The 25,684-nt window shown below is 44.3% G+C and overlaps 2 protein-coding genes across 14 annotated transcripts; one reads left to right on the top strand and one right to left on the bottom strand.

Moving 5' to 3' along the window:
- Positions 1–861: 861 nt before the first annotated feature.
- ZNF75A (zinc finger protein 75A) lies at positions 862–15,622 on the bottom strand. Of its 8 annotated transcripts, none has more exons than XM_037989934.2 (9): positions 15,473–15,621; positions 12,310–12,833; positions 9,245–9,440; positions 8,426–8,517; positions 8,008–8,134; positions 6,774–6,865; positions 6,296–6,422; positions 4,155–4,265; positions 862–3,930 (listed from the first exon to the last, which is right to left on the bottom strand). In XM_037989934.2, the coding sequence occupies exons 2-9, from the start codon at positions 12,715–12,717 to the stop codon at positions 3,308–3,310; spliced, it is 1,776 nt and encodes a 591-aa protein (XP_037845862.2). In that variant the 5' UTR covers positions 12,718–12,833; positions 15,473–15,621; the 3' UTR covers positions 862–3,307. The 8 variants fall into 8 exon arrangements, 6 of the variants coding, with proteins under 6 accessions (XP_037845862.2, XP_007981909.3, XP_007981891.3 ...); XM_007983718.3 differs by having other exon boundaries at positions 862–3,987; positions 15,473–15,619; XM_007983700.3 differs by lacking the exons at positions 6,296–6,422; positions 6,774–6,865 and having other exon boundaries at positions 862–3,987; positions 15,473–15,616.
- Positions 15,623–15,680: 58 nt separating this feature from the next.
- TIGD7 (tigger transposable element derived 7) lies at positions 15,681–23,604 on the top strand. 6 transcript variants are annotated; one of them, XM_073015107.1, is made up of 2 exons: positions 15,681–15,738; positions 19,438–23,604. In XM_073015107.1, the coding sequence occupies exon 2, from the start codon at positions 20,822–20,824 to the stop codon at positions 22,469–22,471; it is 1,650 nt and encodes a 549-aa protein (XP_072871208.1). In that variant the 5' UTR covers positions 15,681–15,738; positions 19,438–20,821; the 3' UTR covers positions 22,472–23,604. The 6 variants fall into 6 exon arrangements, with proteins under 6 accessions (XP_072871208.1, XP_072871209.1, XP_007981933.1 ...); XM_073015108.1 differs by having other exon boundaries at positions 15,685–15,888; positions 20,809–23,604; XM_007983742.3 differs by having other exon boundaries at positions 15,685–15,888.
- The last annotated feature ends 2,080 nt before the right edge of the window (positions 23,605–25,684 follow it).

Genomic DNA, 25,684 nt, shown 5'->3' with positions numbered 1-25,684 from the left:
AAGACACCTTACTGTCTACACTGATCTGGGCAAATTTGCTTTTGCCCTGTATCTCATCTGTTTTCTGAGGCACAACTCACTGAAGATACGACAGAGGTAGTTAACAAACCATTCTTTGAAATCTGCACCCGTATGAGGGAGGCAATCCCTACCCCCTACCCCCCACCACAGCCCATTCAATAGAAATGCCTGTTTTGTGCATGAGGCAACGTGCCGGGAGACAAAGAATAAGGGAAGTGGGCCAGATAGGGAAGGAGGGTTGCCTTGTCCCCTTGAACTGACCTCCCGTAAGATTTGTCCCAGACAGCAATGTCTTTCTTCCCTATCATCTACAATCTTGGGAGCTCCTACGTGGTCCCATTAGTGTTGCATCAGCTCAGTTTAGCATCCATGGGAAGCCAGATCCCTTTTGAGGGTCAAAGGCTAGGTAGAATGAAAATGGAAAGGTTCAGAGCTCCAGCAGAACAGTCACTCCCCCAACTGCCCTTTTCTAAGCCCTATTAAGATAGGCCAGGTTGGCTGGGCGTGGTGGCTCACGCCTGTAATCCCAGCACTTTGGGAAGCCAAGGTGGGAGGATCACAAGGTCAGGAGATGGAGACCTTCCTGGCTAATAAGGTGAAACCCCGTTCTACTAAAAATAAAAAAAAAAATAGCCAGGGGTGGTGGCGGGCACCTGTGGTCCCAGCTACTCGGGAGGCTGAGGCAGGAGAATGGCGTGAACCCAGGAGGTGGAGCTTGCAGAGAGCCAAGACTGCGCCACTGCACTCCAGCCTGGGCAACAGAGCAAGACTCCGTCTCAAAAAAAAAAAAAAAAAAAAAAAAGGCCAGGTTATGCTACAGAAACACACAACACCAATGTCTCAGTGGTTTAACAGAACGAATGTTTATTTCTTGTTCTCACAAAGTCCATTATCGGTCTGGAGACTCTCAGGAATAGCCACCCTCCATGCAGAGGCTCAGTGTACTGGACTGCTTTGATTTCACGGCTCCTCTCACTGTATGTGGTTCCATGATTAAGGCAGGAAAGGAGAGCACTGGTCTTGTACCAGCAAAAAAAAAAAAAAAAAGAAGAAGAAGAAGAAAAAAAAAAAAAAAGAAAGAAAAGCTTCAGCCAGAAGTGAGGCTTCTTCTGCTCACAACTCACTGACCAAAACTGTCTCATAACCTCATCTTAGTGCAAGGAGCAGGAAAGCAAAACCATTATTTTTATTGTTCACTACAAGTTCCATGAGGGGATGCAATTTTGTCTCTTGGCCACTCCTGTGTCCTCAGAGTATAAGACAGTGCCTGGCACATCATAGGCCTTCATTAAACTGACCAGAATGAATGAATGTAGTGCCAGAAAGAAAGCCACACATGATCTGGGAGAAGAAACAGAATCCTGGAGGTCTCAGGTTAAGAATGTGCTGGGTAAGAGCTATGCAGACCACAGCTCGAGTTGGCTGTACTTAAGAAACAATAATTAGTATAGGCTGGGCATGGTGCCTCATGCATGTAATCCCAGCACTTTGGGAGGCTGAGGTTGGCGTTTGAGGTCAGCAGTTCAAGACCAGCCTGCTCAACATGGTGAAACCCCGTCTCTACTAAAAATACAAAAAATTAGCCAGGCGTGGTGGTAGGCGCCTGTAATCCCAGCTATTCTGGAGGCTGAGGCAGGAGAATCACTTGAATTTGGGAGGCAGAGGATGCAATGAGCTGAGATCACACCATTGCACTCCAGCCTGGGTGACAAGAGCAAAACTCTGTCTCAAAATAAATAAATAAATAAATAAATAAGCGGTTTGGAAGAGGTCAGTTATTTAACCCCTTTCCTGATATACCTAAGAGCTCTAAAAGGAATGCACCTGAGTCACTGCTGTAGCTAAATAAGCAAGTTGTAAGAAAATCCATAGGCTATACAGACTTTTGGCAATCCATCAAATTTATCACCTGAGGCTGCTGTTAAATGCTGTGCTGGAAAGAACAGAGACAGGTAGAGCTTATAGTGTAGGACAAAACAACATGGATGTGGATTTGCTCATCCTCGCCCAACACGCAGCACCAGTTCCCAAACCCTTTATTTAGGGAACCATCTCCTCCTGACTAGATGTCCAGGTCTCCATGCCAAATGAGCCACAGGATCCTGTCTGCAGCACACACACTCCAACTCCCATACAAACGTTAAGTCTTTTTTTTTTTGAGACGGAGTCTCACTCGGTTGCCCAGGATGGAGTGCAGTGGCACGATCTCAGCTCACTGCAAGCTCCGCCTCCCGGGTTCGCACCATTCTCCTGCCTCAGCCTCCTGAGTAGCTGGGACTACAGGCGCCCGCCACCACACCCGGCTAATTTTATTTTTAGTAGAGACGGGGTTTCACCTTGTTAGCCAAGATGGTCTCGATCTTCTGACCTCGTGATCCGCCTGCCTCGGCCTCCCAAAGTGTTGGGATTACGCGCGTGAGCCACCGTGCCCGGCCAAGTCTCTCATTCTTAGTAACAAAGAAAAACCAATTAAAAAGTAAATAAACAAAATTCTGAGTTGATCTTAATTCCCACTAATTTTCTTTCAGGCCTTGGGCAAGTACGAATTTTTATACCTGCTTTATCCTACTGACATTGCAAGTCTAGTTTCTTTTATTGCAGAAAATTCTTTACATCTTATATTCCATGGCTACAAATTCCAACCCGTTTACCCATGATTCCATTAGAGATGTTTTCTGTTTTCCAAACATCACCAATGAGACAGGCACAAGTTAGTGCATTAATAGTTCATCTGAAGATTCCCTAGTGGTGAAGTTAACATGATTTCATCACAGGAGAAAACTGTGATAACAGGATCCAAGAGCAGAAGTTGCCAAAAAGTTCAAGAAGGAACTCAAATGATGTTCAACTTTGCAAACCGTGTCCAGTGACAAAAGAAAGAAAATCCAATTTCATTCTTGGAACACTTTACATTGTAATTCATTTCTGCCTCATGAGACTATTGAAATTAGTAAGCCTGCTACTATGAAGAGAATGGTATGCAATTAAACATGCATGTTATTGCTTTTCATTTTGGAAGACCACGCTGCAAATGTATCTATTGGATGTGTTCAAGAATGACTGGAGAGATCAATGCAAAACGAACAATGTTTACTTCTGTGACCACAGAAAACTACTGAGTGGCTGCAGACCAAGTCTTGATTATTTTCTGTGAAACATATGTTTATCCCCCCCATATTCTGATGTAAAATTTTTCAAGGTTTGTGATTTTTGTTTTACACAAATTTTAGTGTCAAGCTCCATTTGGTGAATGTCTTCAGAATGAGGACACTGGACAAGCTTCTCTTCACAGGTGGAGTTTCTGGTGTCTAAGAAGGCTTGACCGCCTGCTGAAATTTCTCCTGCATATGCTGCAAGTATATGGCTGCTCACCTGTGTGGGTTCTCCGGTGTTTAATAAGGTGGGAGTTCTGACTGAATTTTTTTCCACATTCATGACATGTGAAGGGCTTTTCTCCTGTATGAGTTCTTTGGTGTGTATGCAGATTTGTATTTTGACTGAAGCTTTTCCCACACCATGAACATTTATATGGTTTTATTCCTTGGTGTGTTGTTAAGTGCTTATTAAGATCTGAACTCCACCTAAACCTCTTATCACACTGTTGACATTTATAGGGTTTCTCTTCAGTGTGAATTCTTTGGTGCTTAATCAGGTCAGAGCTAACTCTGAAGGTTTTCCCACATTCCTGACATTTAAAAGGCTTCTCTCTTGCACAATCCTTCTTGTGACGATCCATAAGTTTGAGCAGCTCTTGTTTCCAGGTTGAAAGTTTCTTTCTTTTCTTCACTGGAAAATCTTGGTGCCATTTCCCCACTCTGTGAATATCAAAATGATTTTCTTTGCCTGCTGTTTTCTGGGGAACTTTTACTTTGGCCTTTTTTGATATGATGTCTGTTGATGCTTGTATTTCTAAGTCAGAAAGAGATACAGGCTGATGATTTTCAGTGTCATTTTTGAGCTTTAACCCTGTTGGAATAAACATAATCACCCATCTGTATCCCAGAACAAGAAAATCACAGGAATAAAAAGAAAAATTCAATGATTTTTTAAAAAAGGAACAAAATCTTAAAATGTTAAGCCCTTGCAAAAGTTCATATCAAGGCACATTTCTCCACTTCCCATGGTATATTTACCTGTAGGAGATTTTCCGGCACTATCCTTAAACTCCGGGGACACTTGAACCCATGGCTCTTCCCCTTGCTCTAGACAGGAGATCACTTTAGGTTTGGGGAGCACAAACAATGCTGTCAAATGGACAAAATGAGGTCAAGGACTGGTAACTTAACAGTGAATTGGTCCACTATCCCAGACTGTTTCAGGATGACCAAAGACATTTTACAATTTGTTACTCCAAATGGTTAAATAGATAGACTCCAAGATCCAGTATCATGTTTATACTGTGCTATACTTATAGGTAGCTATGCAAAGCAGAGACTAAGAAATACACCTATGGTGGATCAATGAAAAGGATACAGGGAATGGGAATCCAGTACACGTTCTCCCTCTTTTGCCATCAATACCCTATATCCAACCAAGGGGGAACCAAGCTCCAGAAGTTGCAGGGAATATAAGCTGGTCTTATTAACTCTTTAGAAGGACTCAGCCTGGATAAGACCAGGTATGGTGGAGCCAATGTGAAGGACGCTGACTTGAGTATCAAAAGCACAAGTGATTACTATTATAATTACAGTTACTTTTTATTTAGCCTTTATTCTTTAGCCACAGGCCCTCAGCTAGGATAGATTTCTACCATTCCTATAGATTACTGGTTTATATGCAGGTACAAGAAATAGACCAAAATCACTTCGTGAAATTTCTCTAATTACAGATTGCAAGGTATGAAACTGTTACTCATTCATTCAACAAACAAGTACTGAGTGGCTATGGTGTGTTAGGCACTGCTCGAGGGCTAGGGATATAGCAGTGAAGAAGACCCCTAATTTCATGGACTTTACATTATAGTATAGGGGTGGCACAATCAATCAATAAACAAAATAATGTCAGGGAGTGATAAATGTTTTAAAGAAAACTAAATCATGGTAAACAGTATTTAAGATTCTGTTCCTGTGAAGCTATTTTAGATAAGGTCCTGTGGGACACCTCTTTGAGAAAGTAATACTTGAGCAGAAACCTAAAAGTGAGTTTTGCCGCATGGCAGAAAAGTATGCAAGGCAAAGGAAAAGTAGAAACGAGCCTGGCGAGTTCAAGTAACAGAAAGATGACCAGTGTGGCTAAAGAGGACTGAGTACACAAGCGCACCAGTAGCAGGACACATGTGCAAAGAAGTCCATAGTAACCAGACCATGGAGGGTCCTGAGGCCTTGGTAAGAAGCTTAGATTTTTCTTCGAATATGGTAAGAAGTAACCACAGCCTTCTGAAGCAAGGAAACGCAACCATCTGATTATGTTTTCAAAAAATCAATCGGGGTTCTGTGTAGAAAACAGACTGTGAGAGGATAAGAGCGGAGGCGGGGGACCTGTTAGAAAGCTACTGACATTGACCTGCTTCAAGATGACACTGGCTAAGATCAGGATGCTGGCAGTGCAAGGAGCTGAAACATGGTTGCAGTCAGGATATGTCGAAGTAGAGTTAAGAAAACTTGCTAATGAATTAACAGTGGGGTATGATGGCAAGATCAGGGTAAAAGATGACAGTACTAGCTGGGCACGGTGGCTCATGCCTATAATCCCAGCACTTTGGGAGGCCAAGGCAGGCAGATCACAAGGTCAGCAGATTGAGACCATCCTGGTTAACATGATGAAACCCCGACTCTACTAAAAAAATACAAAAAATATTAGCTGGGCATGGTGGTGGGCGCCTGTAGTCCCAGCTACTTGGGAGGCTGAGGCAGGAGAATGGTGTGAACCCGGGAGGCGGAGCTTGCAGTGAGCTGAGATCGCGCCACTGCACTCCAGCCTGGGTGACAGAGCAAGCCTCCGTCTCAAAAAAAAGAAAAAAGATGACAGTACTTTGTTTGCCCTGAGCAACTGGATAATGGTGGTGCCCCTTACTCAGATGGGAAAAACATGATGGAGAAGGTTTGGGGAAAGGGAGGGAAGGGATCAAGATCTCCACGTAGGATAAGGAATGAGCATGTACATTTGGAAAAAGCTCCCCAAGTGATCTGGATACACTACCTACACCCTCCCCTACGCTGTCTAGTTGAGAATCAACCAGCTCCTGGAACAGTGAGACCCTCTCACAGGGGTTCATTCTCAGTAAGCTGGGAACAGATTACTCAACTTCTACACAAAAAGAAGGGAGAATCTTTACCTAGAGAGATGATAGTCTCATAGTTTTCCTGCATTACATCATTGTAGAGGGCCTTCTGAGTATATTCCAGTAACTCCCATTCTTCCTGGGAAAAATATATGGCCACTTCTTCAAATGTCAACAAGTTCTAAAGAAGAGAATGGACTTCAGCTCCGAACTTGCCACTGCAGAAGCAGCCTAATTGGGTATGAACTGCATGGTAGGCCAGGCGCTAAAGAAATTAACAACACGATTTAAGGTTTAAAAAAAAAAAAAAAAAAAAAAGCAGGGCAGAAGGCAAAAAAAAAGGAGCCAAGGGGTCAGCAAACAGCCTAGGAGGTACCCAGTTCCCTCTGGGCCAAGCCTAATTGTCCAGGGTAGAACCTCTGGGGCTAACATGCCTCAGGGCACATGCTGGGCAGTACGGGTCTTGAGCAGCAGGGAAAGGCAGACAAGGTCATGCTCAGATAGCCCTACACTGCTGGAAAGCACAGCTCACCTGGGATTGAGGCAAGAGGAGCTCAGGTGCCACTGTCCAGTCTTTGGTGTTTGTCTGCTCAGGAAAGACTAAAATCTGTTGAGCAGGCAAAGCTGTGGGTGGAAAAGAGCCAGAGGGCATTTCTCTTGTTTCTATGAACATTCGTAGCTCATTTCTAAAATACAGAAGATTCTGATTCTTTCTGGAAAGATAGCACGCCTTTTTAAGAGTGTATATGGTAACCACTTGGTTCTTTGTAAATTAGAACCAAGTGTCTACCAGCCCCTAGAACCGGTTCCCCAGATGATTATCCTCGGTTTTCATGAGGAAAGTTAATAAAAAGAGGTATGTATATATATATGGGGTTTTTTTCCCCTCGCATGGTATAAATCGTTCTGAGTTGAGCAAAACTTAGAAGTACTCAATTTGAAAATGAAGTACTCAGGAAGCCCAGTGTGCCAAATAAAATTAAACAAGAGGGTAAAAATGAACTTGACAAATTCAATTAACAGCAAGGAGACCAGCTAAGTGGCTGGTAAGGACTGAGCAAAGGCTTGAGTAGCAGATGAGGGCAGACAGGTGAGCAGGAACCAGACTGTAGAGTGTTCTGGAGCCTTGGTAATATCAGACTTTTTTTTTTTTCTGAATGTAAGTGACCACATGCTTTTGAGGCAAGGAAATGTCATGATCTGATTAGGTTTTTAAAAGATCAATCTGGCTTCTGTATAGAAAACAGACTGTGTAAGGGCACAAAGAGATGCAGGGGCACCTGTTAAAAAGCTACTCATGTACACCTGGTTCAAGATGACACTGGCTTACACCAGGATGCTAACAGTGCAAGAAGCTGAGACATGGTTGGAGTCAGGATACGTGAAAGTAAAGCTAAGAAAACTGGCTAATGAATTAACAGTGGGGTATGATGACAAGATCAGAACAAAGGAGGACTGTTACTTTGTATGCCTTGAGCAACTGGATAATGGTTGTGCCCCTTACTGAGATAAGAAAGACATGGAAGAGGAAGTTTGGTGGAAGAGAGAGGGAAGGGATTAAGAACTCCATGTAGGATAAGCAATCAGCGCGTACATTTGGAAAAAGCTCCCCAGGTGATCTGGATACACTACCTACACCCTCCCCTACACCATCTAGTTGAGAATCAACCAGCTCCTGGAACAGTGAGACAACCCTCACTGGGGTTCCTTCTCAGTAAGCCAAGAATAGAGTACTCAACTACATAAAGGGAAGGGAAAATCTTTACCTAGAGAGATGACAGTCTCATAGTTTTCCTGCATTACATCATTGTAGAGGGCCTTCTGAGTGGGATCCAATAACTCCCATTCTTCCTGGGAAAAATACATGGCCACTTCTTCAAATGTCAACAAGCTCTAAAGAAGAGAATGGACTTCAGCTCAGAACCTGCCACTATACAAAAGCAGCCTAGCCACCTGGCTGTGAACTGCATGTTAGGCCAGGCGATAAAGGAATTAACAGAACATGATTTTTTTTAAAGTGAGAAGGCAGAAAAAAAAGGAGCCAAGGGGTCAGCCCACAGCCTGGGAGGTACCCAGTTGCCCAGAGAACACCCGGGACTAACACACCTCTGAACCCCTCCTGGACAGTATGAATCGTGTATAGCAGAGAAAGGTAGCCCTAAACAGCTGGAAAGCACAGCTCACCTGGGACTCAGGCAAGACGTGCTCAGGTGTCACTGTCCAGTCTTTGGTGTTTGTTTGCTCAGGAAAGGCTATAATCTGTTGAGTAGGCACAGCTGTGGGGGGAAAAGAGCCAGAAGAAATCTCTTTTATCTATAAAATCCTGAGTTCATTTCTAAAATACTGATCCTGACTTAAGTACAGATAGGACACCTTTACACATGTGTGGTGTGTGTGATGCCTGAAGCAGTCTCTTCATAAATAAGAACCAAATATCCACCAACCCCTAGAACCAGTTCCCCAATTAACCATTTCCTCCGTCTTCATCAGAGAAATAAAAGGGAAATCCCTTTTTCCTCTCATATTTTTCTGAGTTAGACCAAAATTTGATATCTTAAAATGAAGTACTCAGGGACTCCACCGTATGGTAGGAGATGAAGTTTTTTGTCTTTTATTATGTTTTTCCTGGTACACAATTGTTTTCACATTCTGCCACTAACAGCCCATCTGATCCCAATTCCTTCTGTATTTTATGAGGATGAGGTGACCCTAAGCCTTCCCACTCCATTTCTTTCCTTCCTCTCCACTTTTCTAAGGAACAGACTTCATGCTGTTATTACCAAGAAGAGTTCTGGGGTTTAGCTATTTCTGTTCCCTTGGCCAACTCCCACTTTCATCCACAGTTGGCATTTCTACTGCTGTCTGGAAGGACATCATAGTTGCTATCAAAGCGGGTTTTACAAATCCACAGAGCAGGGTATTCAAAAAATGCCCATGACATTTTGGGTGAATAAACTATTATCACAGCTCCCAAGAGAAGGAAATTGTCATGAAGCTCCTTACCCCTCTCATACACGGGCTCATTCTCTTTATGAGTATTCCTGCTGAGCTGTTCTTGCAGACCCTGGTATGTATTCCAAAATTCTTCATCTTCGGATACGTCCACTGGTTGGGACTCTGCTGACTTCAGCCTGAAACTTGAGGCCTCTGCTGTTTCTCCCAAGAGCACTGCCTCCTTTCCCAGCTCATGGACTGCAACCTAGAAATAATTCCCATCCTTGTTACCACAGAACTTACTTTTGGTTTGTGGAGATGGAGGCAGAGCAACAGGTATACAGCCCACATTGTCGGTAGTATAAGACACTAATAAAAATGACAAAGGCTTAAAGATACTGGGCCACCAATGTTCCACAAATGTCTATACACAAATATGAGAAAACTAGGGTAAGAGGAAACAAACCGTGGTTTCTGCCAGCCCTTCAACACAACAGCTTCTACTCCTCTGTATATGGTCTAGGTCAGGCCACTGGCAGGGTTGGGCAGGCCACTCATCTTTTTTTTGTTTTGCGAAGAGTTTCGCTCGTTGCCCAGGCTGGAGTGCAGTGGCATAATTTCGGCTCACTACAACCTCTGCCCCCTAGGTTCAGGCGATTCTCCTGCCTCAGCCTTCCAAGTAGCTGGGATTACAGGTATGTACCACCATGCCCGGCTAATTTTTGCATTTTTAGTAGAGATGGGGTTTCTCCATATTGGTCAAGCTGCTCTTGAACTCCCGACCTCAGGTTATCTGCCCACTTTGGCTTCCCAAAAGTGCTGGGATTACAGGTGTGAGTCATTGTGCCTGGCTGGGCAGGCCACTCATTCTAATGCTGTCTTGTCAGGCCTTTTTTCTTGACTTCAAACCCACAATTATGGTTTTCTATCTTCTACTTTTCACTAAAATTCAAAGAAATGAATTTAAAAGTTTTCCTGTCAGCTTGATTATGCCTATAGCCACAGGTTTTCAGAGAATTGGGACAGAATGGAGAAAAAAGGGGAAAGAGTGGCTCCAACCTACCTCCAGATGATTTTGACACAGAACATAGGTCCTGCCCTGTATTCTTCCCAGCAGACCTGAGGTCAGTAGATGTGTCGCCACCCACCAAGGTCATACCCTGGCTCCCTACTTGTCAGCAGAGCCAAGGAACAACCATTAAGGCAAGGCAGTAGAGGCTTTCATCTACTGTATGGAGGACATTACCCATCAGTGCATTTCTTCTCCTTGGCTATTCTGTTGGGATTTTTCTTTTTTCCAAATCTTTGTTTCCCTTTTTTCTGTTTTCTTTTCTTGTGCAGTCTTCCCCTAGTTATTTTTTTTTTTTTTTTTTTTTTTGAGACAGGGTCTCACTCTGTCACCCAGGCTGCAGTACAGTGGTACAGTCATGGCTCACTGCAGTCTCAGGTGATCCTCCCACCTCAGCCTCCCGAGTAGCTGGGACTACAGGCACACGACACCACGCCCAGCTAATTTTTATATTTTTTGTAGAGACAGAGTTTCACCATGTTGCCCAGGCTGGATTTTTCCTAATATTTAAAAACGTTTTTTTTTTGAGATGGAGTCTCGCTCAGTTGCCCAGGCTGGAATGCAGTGGTGCGATCTCAGCTCACTGCAACCTCTGCCTCCTGGGTTCAAGCCATTTTCCTGCCTCAGCCTTCTGAGTAGCTGGCATTACAGGCACATGCCACCACACCCAGCTAGTTTATGTATTTTTTGTAGAGACGGGGTTTCAGCATGTTAGCCAGGCTGGTTTCAAACTCCTGACCTTCTGATCCATCCGCCTCAGCCTCCCAAAGTGCTGGGATTACAGGTGTGAGCCTCCGTGCCCAGCCTAAAACATTTTTTTTTAAGACAAGGTCTCACTCTGTTGCCCAGGCCAGAGTACAATGCTGCAATAATAACTCACTGCAGCCTCAAACTTCTGGGTCAAGCAATCCTCTCACCTCAGCCTCTTGTGAAACTGGGACTACAGGCATGTGCCATTAGCCTGGCTCGTTTTTTTTTTTTTTTTTTTTCCATAGCAACAAGGTCACACTATGTTCCCAAGACTGGTCTCAAGCGATCCTCCCACCTTGACCCCTAAAGTGTTCAAAATATAGGCATGAGCCACCGAACTTGGCAATTTCTCCTTTTCTTTAAATGTCCTTGTTTTCCTGTGTTCTCCTTGTGGATTTGCCTTTTTTTTTTTTTTTTTTTTTTTTTTTTTTTAAGACAGGGTCTCACTCTGTCACCCAAGGGAGTGCAGTGGTGCGATCTCAGCTCACTGCAACCTCCACCTCCTGGGCTCAGGTGATTCTCCTGACTCAGCCTCCCAAGTAACTGGGACCACAGGTGTATGCCACCATGCCTGGCTAATTTTGATGTTTTTTGTAGAGATGGGGTTTCACCATGTCGCCCAGGCTGGGCTCAGGGGATCTGCCTGCCTCGGCCTCTCAAAGTGCTGGAATTACAGGTGTGAGCCATTGTGCCCGGACCCCCCTTTTTTTTTCTTTGTGAGATGGAGTCTTGCTGTGTCACCCAGGCTGGAGTGCAATGGCGTGATCTCGGCTCACTGCAACCTCCCAGGTACAAATGATTCTCCCTCCTCAGCCTCCAGGATAGCTGGGATTACAGGCACCCGTCGTCATGCCCAGCTAATTTATTTTTGTAGAGAGAGAGTTCCACCATGTTGTCCAGGCTGGTCTTGAACTCCTGACCTCAGGTGATCCACCCGCCTCAGCCTCCCAAAGTGCTGGGATTACAGATGTGAGCCACTGCACCCGGCCTACCTGACTCTTTATTACCTTTTATTCTGTTTCTAAGTACTTAAGTCCTGTCTCCTTGGCCAAGCCAGACTAGGGCCATCACCCTCAATTCACCCTGGCTCCAAAGAGCAAAAGCAACTCTCTTTCTCTAAGGCCAGGGAAGTATCTGCCACAATCTCTGAAACCTGTGAACTTTTCTGTGGGTCTGTAGTTTCAAGTCCCACTTTAACTGTCCTAAAAAAAAAACAGTGACCTAATGCATCTAATTTCTCAACTAACTGCCACCATCGCTACTATATCCACCTGCATCCTATTTCACTGTACATGCCAGGCATCTTTCTTCTCACCCCATTCCATGTCTGACCAGATTCCCTCTGCAAGTGTTCTACCAGAGCCACAGCCTCCTCAATGCTCTGTGGATGGTGCTTCTGCATCTGGGTCTGTGTCTCCCTGGGCAGAATAGTCAGGAACTGCTCTAGCACCAGCAGTTCCAGTATCTGCTCTTTTGAGTGGATCTCTGGCCTCAGCCATAGATGACATAATTCTTGAAGTTTGCTGACAGCCTCACGAGGTCCAGCTGCTTCTTCATAGGTGAAGTTCCGGAAGTGCCAGCAAGAGCTCTTAGGATCGAGACTGTCCATCTGAGGAGATTTTTTACTCTGACCGGAGCTCTCTCTTGCAGGTCCCTTGGTCTCCCACAAAGCCCTGATCTGAGGGTCCAAGTATGCAGCCACTTTCAGATCTACCATCATCATTCTGCTCTAGGAAGTTCTGTTCCTGTGTTAAGACACCCAATTGGTACCACGTTTGACAAATGAGATCCGGTCTGGTCTTGTACAAAAGCAATAAAAGGATCTTCTTCCTAAAAGCACTGAGGACAAGAAAAAAAAAGTACATATCAATAAGAAACTCACATGACCCTCATCACTTGCTACTTATGAGAGAAAAAAGAACAGAAAAGATGTCCTGTCTTCCCTTCAAAATCAACTAGCAGGTCCTTTGTTTTTCTCCTTTTCTATTATTCAGCTCAAGCACAGCACAAAACAGACAAATGGCAGTGGACAACTGTCTTTTTTATAAAAAGCAAAACAATTTAGGAAAGGTTGGTGGGTAAGAAAATTGGCACCCACTGGCTGAAAGGTATTTTGGGATTTTCCAAGGATTTAACTGGTGTGCCTCCTATCCCATCTTCCCCATAAGAAAAGAAGAGGAGAAAATAAGATTAGGAAAACATTCTGAGATTCTCTTAAATTTTAACAGATCATCCCAGTCTGTCTTTAGTAAGGGGAGTACAACTTTTATGACCCTTCACTCTCTTGTGAAGACGGAAGCCTTCACTTTAAAAACATTTTAGGCCAGGTGCAGTGGCTCATGCCTGTATTCCCAGCACTTTTGGAGACCGAGGTGGGAGGATCACTTGAGCCAGGAGTTTCAGACCAGCCTGAGCAACATAGCAAGACCCCGTCTCTACAAAACACAAAATTAAAAAAAAAAAAAAAAAAAAGCCAGGATGGTAGAGCACACTAGTAGTTCTAGTTCAGGAGGCTGAGGTTGGAGAGTCACATGAACCTAGGAATTCAAGGTTGCAGTGAGCCAAGACCTCATCACTGCACTCCAGCCTGGGAGTTAGAGCAAGACTTTGTCTCTCTAATTTAAAAACTAAAAATAAAGGCACCTTAAAAAACAACATTTTAGATTTTCCATTGTAGGAATACTGGCAAAAGAGCTGAGACAGTGAGATCAAAATACAGTAGTACCCCCTTATCCAAGGGGGTAAGTTCCAGTACATTCTGTGAATACCTAAAACCCCCAACAGCATCTAACTGCATTTTACTATTTTCTCTATGTATACATGGCTATGATAGTTTAATTTATAAATGAGATACAATAAGAGATTAACAATAAAACACTGTAATTAGTTAGTTAAAACTGGCGGGGCGCGGTGGCTCATGCCTGTAATCCCAGCACTTTGGAAGGCCCAACGTGGGTGGATCACCTGAGATCAGGACTTCAAGACCAGCCCGGCCAATATGGTGAAACCTTCTCCACTGAAAATACAAACATTAGCCAGGTGTGGTGGTGCGTGCCTGTAGTCTCAGATACCCAGGAGGCTGAGGCAGGAGAACTGTTTGAATCCGGGAGGCGGAGGTTGCAGTCAGCTGAGACCGCGCCAGGGCACTCCAGCCCGGGCAGCAAAGCGAGACTCCATCTCAAAAAAAAAAAAAAAAAGGGTTAAAACGTATGAACTATTTATTTCTGGAGTTTTCCATTTAATATTTTTTGTACCGCAGTTGACAACGGGTAAGTGAAACCCAGATAAAGTGGGGGGAGGGGGTGCTACAGAAAGTAAAAAAGTAAACTATTTTCAGACCATGTCTCCCAAGTAAGCAAAAAGATGCTCATCATTCTTCTTTGCAAGACACATAAAGTGTGCCATGCAGATATTTATATTATTTATTTATTTTTTTGAGATGAAGTCTCTCCCTGTCAACCAGGCTGGAGTGTAGTGGCCTGATCTCAGCTCACTGCAACTTCCACCTCCCGGGTTCAAGTCATTCTCCTGCCTCAGCCTCCCGAGTAGCTGGGATTACAGGAACGCACCACCATGCCCGGGTAATTTTTGTATTTTTATTAGAGACAGGGTTTCACCACCTTGGCCAGGTTAGTCTCGAACTCCTGACCTCCTGATCCACCCACCTCAGCCTCCTACATTGCTGGGATTACGGGCGCCAGCCAACGGCCCGGCCTATATGCATTTTTAAGTGTGCTTACTTGATCTGGAGAAAATCACAGCTGGTCTGTGTTTACAAAATATCACGTTGTAAGAAAGGATATTTTATTTACAAAATATCAAGTCATATTTACTTTTTGTCGCTGATGTTTACGAAATATCAACTCCAATAGGAGCTGGTGACGATGAAAGTGAAACTTTTGCTGACTTTACATTTCTCGGCTGAGGAGAGCCGTGAGCCTCACTTTTCCTGAAGTAAGCCAGCAGAAACGGCACCGAAATTCTGGCCAGGATGCCACCGGTATTCAAAGAAGTGGCCAGCTCCCCGCTGCCCACCCCGGCTCCGGAAGCAGAGCGACACTTTCTGTGTTTTTGCATCAGCAGAAGCCGCTAGCCCTGAGGCTCGACCGACAGCATAACATCGGCCGGACACGGAAATGCCAGCAGAGGCGGTAAAGGGTCTGAGGTAAAGGAGCTGCAGGCACTGCTGCCTGCCGGCACTCGGATTCGCCACAGCTTGTGTCTGCGACAGGCGTGCCCGCGGGCACTAGGCAAGCGGGCAGTATCCCAGCGAGCTTCAGCCGCGCCTCTGGACTATAGCTGCGAAAAGCAGGGAGAGAATGGTTTCTCCAGCCCGACGGGGGCCCCGCCTCAGGATCCAGCCGCGCGGCCCGGAAGCGCCGCGGCCGCCGCCTACGGAAAATGTCTGCCTCCCTGAGGCCGCCGCCGCTTCAGCGGCTTCAGGGTCTAAGCCATAGGGGAAGCCGCTTCTCGGTTACCTCGGCCAGCCTGGCTTCCGCGAAGGCCGCTCCTCGCTTTCTGACGCTCAAACGCAAGCCGCCGCGCCGAAGGTTGCCGATCTGAGGCGCGCAACCGCCGTCCCACAGCGGTGCTGCCCTACCGCTGCTCTGTCCAAGCTCAGAGCCCGAGAGCCGGCCGGAAGTGGAAGTGACGCTTTCCGAGGGCGCGCGCAGCCCCGCCCTCCGGCTAAGGCGTCTGAAACCGGCCTACTTCCTCGCCAGAGAAACTGCTGCTGGCCCCGGAGGTGGGAAGGGTTAACGCTATCGAGTCTACAGACCCGCGGAAGCCTAGAGGGCTCACCGCGTGGCTGTCGCCGTCTGGTGTCCCCAGTGGGGGAGGCGTCTCACTGCCACGTCTGTTCTGTGTGGCTGTCGGGGCCCGGGAGCCTCGCCGGGTAAGGGTCGCCGCCCAGCTGCGCGCGCCGCGTCCTCGGGCTTCCCGCGGCCCGGCCGGCAGTGCTCGAGCTGTTGCTGGGCTCGTCGCAGCCTCCTCGATGTAGAGGCATTTTGTCCGGGTCGGGCCACTCGCTAGCTCAGAAACAACGGCCCCCCGAGGGTTTTGTACCGTTTTCTAGGTCTCGTGACGCATTCCCCACAACTATTTTTTCTTGTGAGGTAGGTTTGAACCTGTGAAATAGGTACTTTTTCTGCCTCTCCTTGACAGAAACGAAGACCTAATGACTTGCTCAGGGTCACATAGCTCAGCAGTGGCGGCGGCTAATCGGAAATAGCTCTCCTGTTGTGATATCGTCTGCGTTTTCCACTCCAGTATTCTTCCCAGGAAAATGGGAACCTTGTTTTCATCTCGTATCTCATGCAGCGCCTAACATAGTCACCTGGATAAGATAAGCATTCCACACATATTTACTGAATCATAGTTATAAGAATCTAAGTGTTTGGGTGTTCGGTGATCTCTGAATTAATCAGTTTTTGTAATGTCAGTCTATACCAGTTGAGGGATTATTTAATAAGTCCAGTATGAGTGGTTTCCGAATTACCAGTTTTTGTAACGTCAGCCTATACCAGTCAAGGGACTATTTATTAAGTCAGCTATGTGTAGCCAATGTTACAGAGCTGAGTAAGACGTCTTTGTCCTTGGCCGGGCGCGGTGGCTCAAGCCTGTAATCCCAGCACTTTGGGAGGCCGAGGCGGGTGGATCACGAGGTCAGGAGATCGAGACCATCCTGGCTAACATGGTGAAACCCCGTCTCTACTAAAAATACAAAAAACTAGCCGGGCGTGGTGGCGGGAGCCTGTAGTCCCAGCTACTCGGAGGCTGAGGCAGGAGAATGGCGTGAACCCGGGAGGCGGAGCTTGCAGTGAGCTGAGATCCGGCCACTGCACTCTAGCCTGGGCGACAGAGCGAGACTCTGTCTCAAAAAAAAAAAAAAAAAAAAAAAAAAAAAAAAGACGTCTTTGTCCTTAAGCAGCCTGTTGAAAGGACTGAGGCAATGCCATGAATATCAGTAACACAAAGTAAGAATAGGACATAAACTGAATTCTGTGAGAACTCCAAGAAAATCAAAGTTGATTTGGGGTTGGGAAAAATTATAAAAGACCTTTTGTCCACAGGGACTTTGTCCACAGCAGGGTATGGAGACACATTCCAGGCAGAGGGAAGGGTGGGAGTAAAGGCTTTAAAAGCTGGAAACTATTAGAGTGTGAGATCTTAAGTACGTTTTTACTGAGTTGGGCTGCATTTAGAGGAAGACTTTTAAAAGTTAGAAAACGAGTTTATGTAGAATTTATATTGGAGTCCTTTGAATGGGAATGAAAAGAGTGCATTTAAGAAAGTAAATCCTGAGGGGCTGGCCGCGGTGGCTCAAGCCTGTAATCCCTGCACTTTGGGAGGCCGAGACGGGCAGATCACGAGGTCAAGAGATCGAGACCATCCTGGCTAACATGGTGAAACCCCGTCTCTACTAAAAAATACAAAAAAAAACTAGCCGGGCGTGGTGGCGGGCACCTGTAGTTCCGGCTGCTCCGGAGGCTGAGGCAGGAGAATGGCGTAATGGCGTAAACCCGGGAGGTGGAGCTTGCAGTGAGCTGAGATCTGGCCGCTGCACTCCAGCCTGGGCGAAAGAGCGAGACTCCGTCTCAAAAAAAAAAAAAAAGTAAATCCTGGAGCACCATTTGAGCGTTTTTGACTGAGCTTCTTTCTAGGGCAGTTCATCTAAGGTAAGTTTAAGGTGAGAATGAAGATGAGAGGCCATTGCCAGGTCATTATGCTATTTTTGCTTTTGGATAGGATGGGATGTAACTCATCTTAGGCATAGATCTTGATCCTTTTTAAGTGAGAGAGAAAGATAAACAGAGATTTAATAATGAGCGTCTGCCTAAGTCACTTGAATATGTGTCTAAGTAGGTTCATTTCCTTAATATCTCAGCCAGGTTGGGACTTCATTTTTTCAGAAGTAAGTATTGTTCTCAGTCTCTCAGAACCAGTGGACAGTAACGCCCTCAGCATTAAGATTCTCATCACCTGGCCCAATGCTGAATATATAATTAGCATTTATTAAGTTGAATAAGTGAAGTGCTGCTAGCAGTGCTAAGCAGTGCCCTTGGATATCATTGACAGGCCTGATTCATAATATAGTTAGGAAGTTGGTTAAAGGGAGAAGAAAATGGAAAAGGGATTCATGGGAAAAAGAGGCATGCAAGGCACAAATTGTGAGTAGTGAATGAGGGCCACTGATGATTTTCATTATGTGAGGTTTGCTGCCGTAGTGGCTTATCCTTTGAAGCCCACAAATGTTTCTTGAGCGTTTCCTTTTGGTTTCATTCACCTCCCCTTGCTTGGGCACTGTTTTAGAAATGATGACCATAGCTGGGCGCAGTGGCTCACACCTGTAATCCCAGCTCTTTGGGAGGCCTATGTGGGTGGATCACTTGAGGTCAGGAGTTCAAGCCCAGCCTGACCAACATGGCAAAACCTTGTCTCTACTAAAAATACAAAAATTAGCGGGGCATGGCGGTGCGTGCCTGTAATCCCAGCTACTTGGGAGGCTGAGGCACGAGAATGGCTTTAACCCTGAAGGCAGAGGTTGCAGTGAGCTGAGATTGCGCCACTGCACTCCAGCCTGGGCGACAGAGCCAGACACCATCTCAAAAAAAAAAAAAAAGACGGTACAGTTGAGAAGCATTGAAAGCAAATACATTAATTCTGAGACTCCCACACAACTGCCATAGTGAACTGAATATTTTTGCTAGGTGACTGGCTGGAGTTAATGGTGCTGCTATTGGCTAGCAGATACTTTATTTTTCCATTTACAAGTGAAAGAAATAAACCAAGATTTATCTCTGAGTTATCACTTACTAATTGCCTTATAGTTGCCTTATTTAGAAAGTTGCTTGATCTTAGCCTGCCATTGGCTCCACACCCTAATTACTACCATATTCTCTTGTAATCTCCATGCTCCATCACTCATAGTTGGCATTTCTTGCAATGAATGTTAGAAGAAAACCAGTAGTCTGACTCTTCTGGGTTATTAGATGAGAGACTTAAGAGATTTCTATGGGCTAGGCGTGGTGGCTCACGCTTGTAATCCCGGAACTCTGGGAGGCTGAGGCGGGCGGATCACCAGTTCAGGAGTTCGAGACCAGCCTGGCCAACATAGTGAAACCCTGTCTTTACCAAAAAAATACAAAAAGTGGCCGGGTGTGGTGGCACACACCTGTAGTCCCAGCTACTCAGGAACCTGAGGCAGGAGAATTGTTTGAAACCAGGAGGCGGAGGTTGCAGTGAGCTGAGACAGTGGCATCGCACTCCAGCCTGGGTGACAGAGCAAGACTCTGTCTCAGAAAAAAGAGAGAGAGAGAGAGGGAGAATTTTATGTAGTTGGGGAATGAATGGGCCAGTCAGATTCTGCCCTAAATAAGAGGAAGAATAACTGAGATACCAGCCATTTCCCTTATTTCTCTGACATACTTTTCTTTCTTCATAGCACCTGGAGTGGATAAAAGTGGCAGTTTTTGTTTCTTCCCATGAGGTTGTGTATCTGGAATGAGAACCAGGAAATTAATCTAGACTAAGACATTTCTAAGGACCTGGAATGGCTTTGGGGAGCACCAGGAGGACCCGAAAAGAGTATTTGAGGGCCTAGAGGGACAGAAGAGTTTGCCAGCAGGATTTATGAGAAACAATTGATCAGAAACAGCAGCAGAGAAACCTTTTAGATTTCTTCTGTGGAAAAGTTGAGTCTTGGTTCAAATTAAGTAAAATAAACACTGAAGAGAAATCAAACTCTCAAATATGAAAAGTATGTTACTTACAATGTAAATTTAGGAAAGCAAATGAAGGGACAGATCTTTAAAATGTTTTAACTATGGTGAAATATTTGTAAAACTTTTGGGCTCATCTCTAAGAATTACTGTGATTCTGAAACTTGTTCTCAGAGAACAGTTTCAGTGAAAAATAGCACTTGAGAATACATCAGATGCTCCCAAGAAAGAAGACCTGAGAATGGTAAAGTGCCACTAACGAATTATTTACATACTTATATATTACCTTGGCAAACACAAGAGACACTCAAGTTAAAGCACGGTGCTTGAGAATACTATATTGAATGCAATAAAAGTTGGATTTATTTCATACGTACAACAAAAACTACTTACTTTCTTCTTCACTTCAAGATTCGGTACAACTGTTCCTAAATTCCAACTCTCCATACATCCCGATGTGAGGGTCCTTGTAGCCCTTATCCAGATAGATGAACTGCTGCCCAGTGAGCGCTATATACAAAGCAATATGAGCACCATTCTCTTTTCAGGCAGTGAGGTAAAATCAGGTCTTTTTGGAAGGGGAGAAGCCACATTGCATCTCTGCTACACACAAGATTACTCTGTCATTGCCTTTGGGTCTTTCACACTCCCTTCTTCTCAAGCATCAGTTTTTATTGAAACTTATTCCACCTGGGTCCTTTGTTGTGAGCACATCTTGCTCAATCCCTCCTCTCTTGATATTGTCCCTTTTCCTGTATTGAGTTAGGGAAAGTATGCAGGTATTCTTGTCATTCCTGACCGAGGCTGTTATATCTGTCAAAAGAGAAGAAGTAGGTGGCATTCCGAAAAATGATCACTCATGGCTTGCAGGAGCAAGAGCCAGACAGGACTTTGGAACTGGGAGCTTTCTGAGTATGTAAGACCTCTACCTCTAGACTAACTCTTCAGCCATGGTTATCCCCTTCAGTCCATTATCCTCCAATACAATGCCCATGCCTTCTGGGGCTTTGAGCTGTTTTGTTTTAAAAATGTGGGGGTTTTTTTTGCCAGTTCATTAAGGCTTTTCCCTTTGTTTTTTCCTGTTGGTTGTTCAGAGTTAAATTCAGTATGAATAAGAGAGGGAAATATACAACACTGAATCTGGAGGAGAAAATGAAGGTTCTAAGTAGAATTGAAGCTGGACGATCACTTAAAAGTGTAATGGATGAATTTGGAATCAGTAAGTCAACATTTTATGACATTAAAAAAAATAAGAAGTTAATTCTAGACTTTGTACTAAAGCAGGACATGCCATTAGTAGGGGCTGAGAAGAGAAAGAGGACAACCGGAGCCAAATATGGTGATGTAGATGATGCGGTCTACATGTGGTACCAACAGAAACGCTCAGCTGGTGTTCCGGTAAGAGGCGTGGAGCTTCAGGCTGCTGCAGAGAGATTCGCACAGTGTTTTGGGCGAACAGATTTCAAAGCTAGCACTGGTTGGCTTTTTAGATTTCGAAATCGGCATGCAATTGGGAACCGAAAAGGATGTGGGGAACAAGTCCTAAGTTCAGTTTCTGAAAATGTTGAACCATTTCGACAAAAACTGTCCATGATAATCAAAGAGGAGAAGCTGTGTCTAGCTCAGCTATACAGTGGGGATGAAACAGACCTCTTTTGGAAGTCAATGCCAGAAAATTCTCAGGCAAGTAGGAAGGATATCTGCCTACCAGGGAAGAAAATAAACAAAGAAAGGTTGTCTGCCCTTTTATGTGCAAATGCAGATGGAACTCATAAATTAAAGTCAATCATTATTGGCAAATCAAAACTACCCAAAAGTGTGAAAGAGGACACAAGTACATTGCCTGTGATATATAAACCCAGTAAAGATGTTTGGTTCACCAGAGAATTGTTTTCAGAATGGTTTTTTCAAAACTTTGTTCCTGAGGTCCGACATTTTCAACTTAATGTTCTAAGATTTCATGAAGAGGACATCAGGGCGTTGTTACTTCTGGACAGTTGCCTGGCTCATCCTTCCTCTGAATCACTAACCAGTGAGGATGGTCGAATAAAATGTATGTTCTTTCCCCATAACACTTCAACCTTGATTCAGCCAATGAATCAAGGTGTGATCTTGAGTTGCAAACGACTGTATAGATGGAAGCAACTTGAAGAGAGTCTTGTAATATTTGAAGAAAGTGATGATGAGCAAGAGAAAGGAGATAAAGGAGTTTCCAGAATTAAAATGTACAATATAAAAAGTGCAATTTTTAACTGGGCAAAAAGTTGGGATGAAGTAAAACAAATAACCATAGCAAATGCATGGGAAAATCTTCTTTACAAAAAGGAACCTGAATATGATTTTCAAGGCTTAGAAGATGGGGATTATAGAGAAATTCTTGAAAAATGTGGGGAGTTGGAAACTAAGTTGGATGATAATAGGGTGTGGTTAAATGGAGATGAAGAAAAGGGTTGTCTCCTAAAAACCAAAGGTGGAATAACGAAGGAAGTTGTTCAAAAAGAAGGAGAAACTGAGAAGCAGACTGCTGAATTTAAATTATCTGCTGTAAGAGAGAGTTTGGACTACCTTCTTGACTTTGTTGATGCCACACCTGAGTTTCAGAGATTCCACTTCACGCTGAAAGAGATGCAACAAGAAGTAGTCAAGAAACAGTTCCAGAGTAAAATCCGTTCTAGAACTGGTAGCTTTTTGAAACCTAGGCCTCATAATATTAAGAACTCCTTCAGTGGGCCTTCAACTTCTGGTTCTAATCATTAGATTTTGTGTTTAAAGATTTCTGCCATTATATGATGTAGGCCTGCTGCGAATTGTCATGTTTTAGCAACAGACATTATTTTGTATATCAGTGCCCATTTATATAATGGTTATAAAATTTACAATTTGAAAATAGCACATTTGTGTTTCTTTAAATTTATTTAAATAAATTTATGTTTCATAAATTCATTTTTTTAAATTTTACATAAGGATCTGAATAATGAAGTACTGTCCCAGATTATCTAAGGTGGAATACCTTTGAGAAAAGCATTAGTTTGTAATCATAGCCTACAACAAGGAAACTGTGCTGACTAGTTCTAGTTAGCTTTAAGATAAGGATAGATTAGGTTTTCAATTTAATGATAAAACACACTGCTTTCTTAACTCTGTTACTACCTATTTAGTGTTTGTTTTCCTCTTACTGTGAAAGTAGTATGCTGATTATAGGGATATATAAAAAAGATCAAAAGCACTCAATTCTGTTGACTAATGATATCCTCAACACTTTGGTGTATACCATATATTTTTTAAATAGGCAGATTACATTGTAAATAAAACCCTACCTCTTACTGTCTTAACATATTTTATGGTTTGTTAATAAGTTAGCATTTATTGAGTATATAGGATTGTATGTATATGTTAGTCTTCATAATAATGCCTTCCCTTTTCAAATACATAAGGAAACAGACTTAGATTAAGTAACAAAGGTCACATAAACTAGTCAATAGCAGAGATGAGACTTAAATTCTATTTAATGCCAAATCTCAGGCTTTTAACCATCATTCATGCTGCAGTATTTCTTAGAGTTTCCCTTAGGTCATTAAAATCTCTTAACGTCACAATGGATGGTTTTTTAATACCCCACCAGGGGATGTAACATCAGTTGAACTACCAGGTCAAAGAATGAACTTTTGAAAAAACTTCGATACACACTGTTAAATTGCTTTCACATTCCCGCCATTATTTTGAAAGTACTTCTCCCTATGCACCAATCCCAACATTGAATATTGTTATGCTGTTAGTTTTTGCTAATTTTGTAACCAAAAGAATGGTATCCTTATGGCTGTTCCCTATTTAGTATATAAGGTGTCAGGTGAGTTGATATTTGCAAATAATAAGCTTGCTTTGGATAATTAGTTATTGGCTTTCAGTGTTTCCTTTCTCATATATTCAAGAATCTGTTTCCAAGATGCATGTTCTATTATACTGGTGAATACTAGGCAATTATAGTATAAAATTAGTGACTAAATACAGTACTACTGGTGTCTATTCTTGCTCTAGTACCTTGCCGTTTTCATTACTGGTTAATGTGAATTTTTCTTTTTTTTCCTTTTTTTTTTTTTAAGATGGAGTCTCACTCTGTCGCTTAAGCTGGAGTGCAGTGCACGATCTCAGCTCACTGCAAACCCCGCCTCCCGGGTTCAAGCAATGCTCCTGTCTCAGCCTCCTGAGTAGCTGGGATTACAGACATGCGCCACCACACCCGACTAATTTTTGTATTTTTAGTAGAGATGAGGTTTCACCATGTTGGTCAGGTTGGTCTTGAACTCCTGACCTCGTGATCCGCCTGCCTCAGCCTCCCAAAGTGCTGGGATTACAGGTGTGAGCCACCGCGCCCAGCCTGTGAATTTTAATAAAAAGCAAATGCCCACTTTCCATGTTTGAAAATATACAAGCTATTCTTACTATCCTGAGTCACCTTCAGCATAAAATTTATTCAAGCCTCCTCCAGACACCAACTCCCTCTGGGAATTTATTCATAACTTAAGTAAAATTGGGAAGAATATACATTCCTTTTTTTCTCCTTTCAAATTGTAAGTGCAGTTTTCATTTAATGGAGTTCTCATATTTTTTATTGTTCCTAGGTAGGTTTGTTGTTGCTGTAAGTGGGATCCTTTTTTATTAGTAGTGATTGCTGATATTTTCACCTTGTAAATAAGGTAGTTATCTCTTTTTTGTCTTATTACCCAGAACTTGTAGACAAAATGTATCCACATTGCCACCGGGCATCCTTTTTACATTCAGTTTTGGCTTGATTTGTGCTTCCTTGGCTTATTCAGTCTGCAGCTTGGTGGAAGGTGGGAGACCTTTCACATCAAGCAGCTTGACTTTTTTTTTTTTTTCTCAGATTAGTCCATAATGACCGCACGCTGGGGTTGGGTGCGGGCGAGGGCAGTAATTACTCTTTGCTTGTTGTTTTGCCTCTTTTGAAAGACCTTACAAGCCTGGGACAGGATGGATTGTGGTAGTGGAGGGGAATGGCAGATGAGGACTCTGGGCAGTTCTCTAGTTCCTTTTAGTTTGGGTCTTTGCATCAAACATCATTCTTTTTAGTGATAATAAATTCCTAGAGTGACCGAAAGTCACCCCAGTTTTCAAAAGTACTCATTGATTCTGGAAACTTCCTGTTAACTGTTTCATGTCACCAGACAATAAGCATGTTGTTGGAGATTCAGCTCTGAATAACCAAGAAAATGAATGAGAACAAACCACCATGGGATGTGTAAGGGCGGGAGCCAAAGTGAACATAGGAAGCGACTTTGAGACTTGGATAGCAGGGGAGGTGTCTGAGAGGACAGTGCGTGACTTTTGAGATGGGCTTTAAATTTGTGACGCAGGGGCTCAGTCTCTGCGATGTCCCAGGCAAGCTGAAAGGTCCCTGGACCGTTGCCTTGGGGGCCTCTGGCGGAGAAGAGCAGGAAAGACAGGTCAAGGCCAGGGTCTTTGGAGGACATCCTACGATTTTAGACGGGTCTCGGCCCACGTAGTCTTGACCGCTACACTTCCTGGATCTCTCGTCTCTACTCTTCCTCCTCACTGCCCTGCCTTGGTCAAGAGGGTCAGGCCCCCTTGACCCTCTGCCTCGACTCTGCCTCTTCAGTTGCCCTGCCTTCCTTTTCTGCCCCCTCTCCATTCTTTCCCGACCCTGTACCAGAAGAGAGCGAACTCAAACAAAAAGAGGAGCCTCGGGCTTCAGACGCTTCGTGGGCCTCCCACTGTTTAAAGAAAGGCCCAGCCCCTAGGGCGGCCCCGCGCTCTCCCGGCGCCCGCTCGCACGCACCCCAGCTCGGCTCTCCCATCGCCTTGCTCGGCCCTCCGCGCTTCCCGCTAGACCGCGAGGGCCGACAGGGGAGTTTTAGAGGTTGCAGGTGCGCCACCGCCTCGAGTCTAGGAGAGGAAACCCCTGCGGCTGTGCGTGCGGCCCGGAACCACCGT

The sequence above is a fragment of the Chlorocebus sabaeus genome, chromosome 5 (assembly GCF_047675955.1).
Source record: "Chlorocebus sabaeus isolate Y175 chromosome 5, mChlSab1.0.hap1, whole genome shotgun sequence".
NCBI classification, from domain to species: domain Eukaryota; kingdom Metazoa; phylum Chordata; class Mammalia; order Primates; family Cercopithecidae; genus Chlorocebus; species Chlorocebus sabaeus.
Note: the sequence above shows the minus strand (reverse complement) of the source record. Positions and strands in the feature narration are given on the sequence as shown.

Bases quoted from the DNA above. Each gene is read 5' to 3' on its own strand.
- ZNF75A (XM_007983718.3), bottom strand. From the start codon at position 12,717: ATGATGATGGTAGATCTGAAAGTGGCTGCATACTTGGACCCTCAGATC. The intron at 4,266-6,295 runs GTAAAGATTCTC...TCCATTTGACAG, and splicing joins TGAGACTATCATCTCTCTAG to CATTGTTTGTGCTCCCCAAA. The intron at 3,988-4,154 runs GTAAATATACCA...TTATTCCAACAG, and splicing joins TGCCGGAAAATCTCCTACAG to GGTTAAAGCTCAAAAATGAC.
- TIGD7 (XM_073015107.1), top strand. From the start codon at position 20,822: ATGAATAAGAGAGGGAAATATACAACACTGAATCTGGAGGAGAAAATG.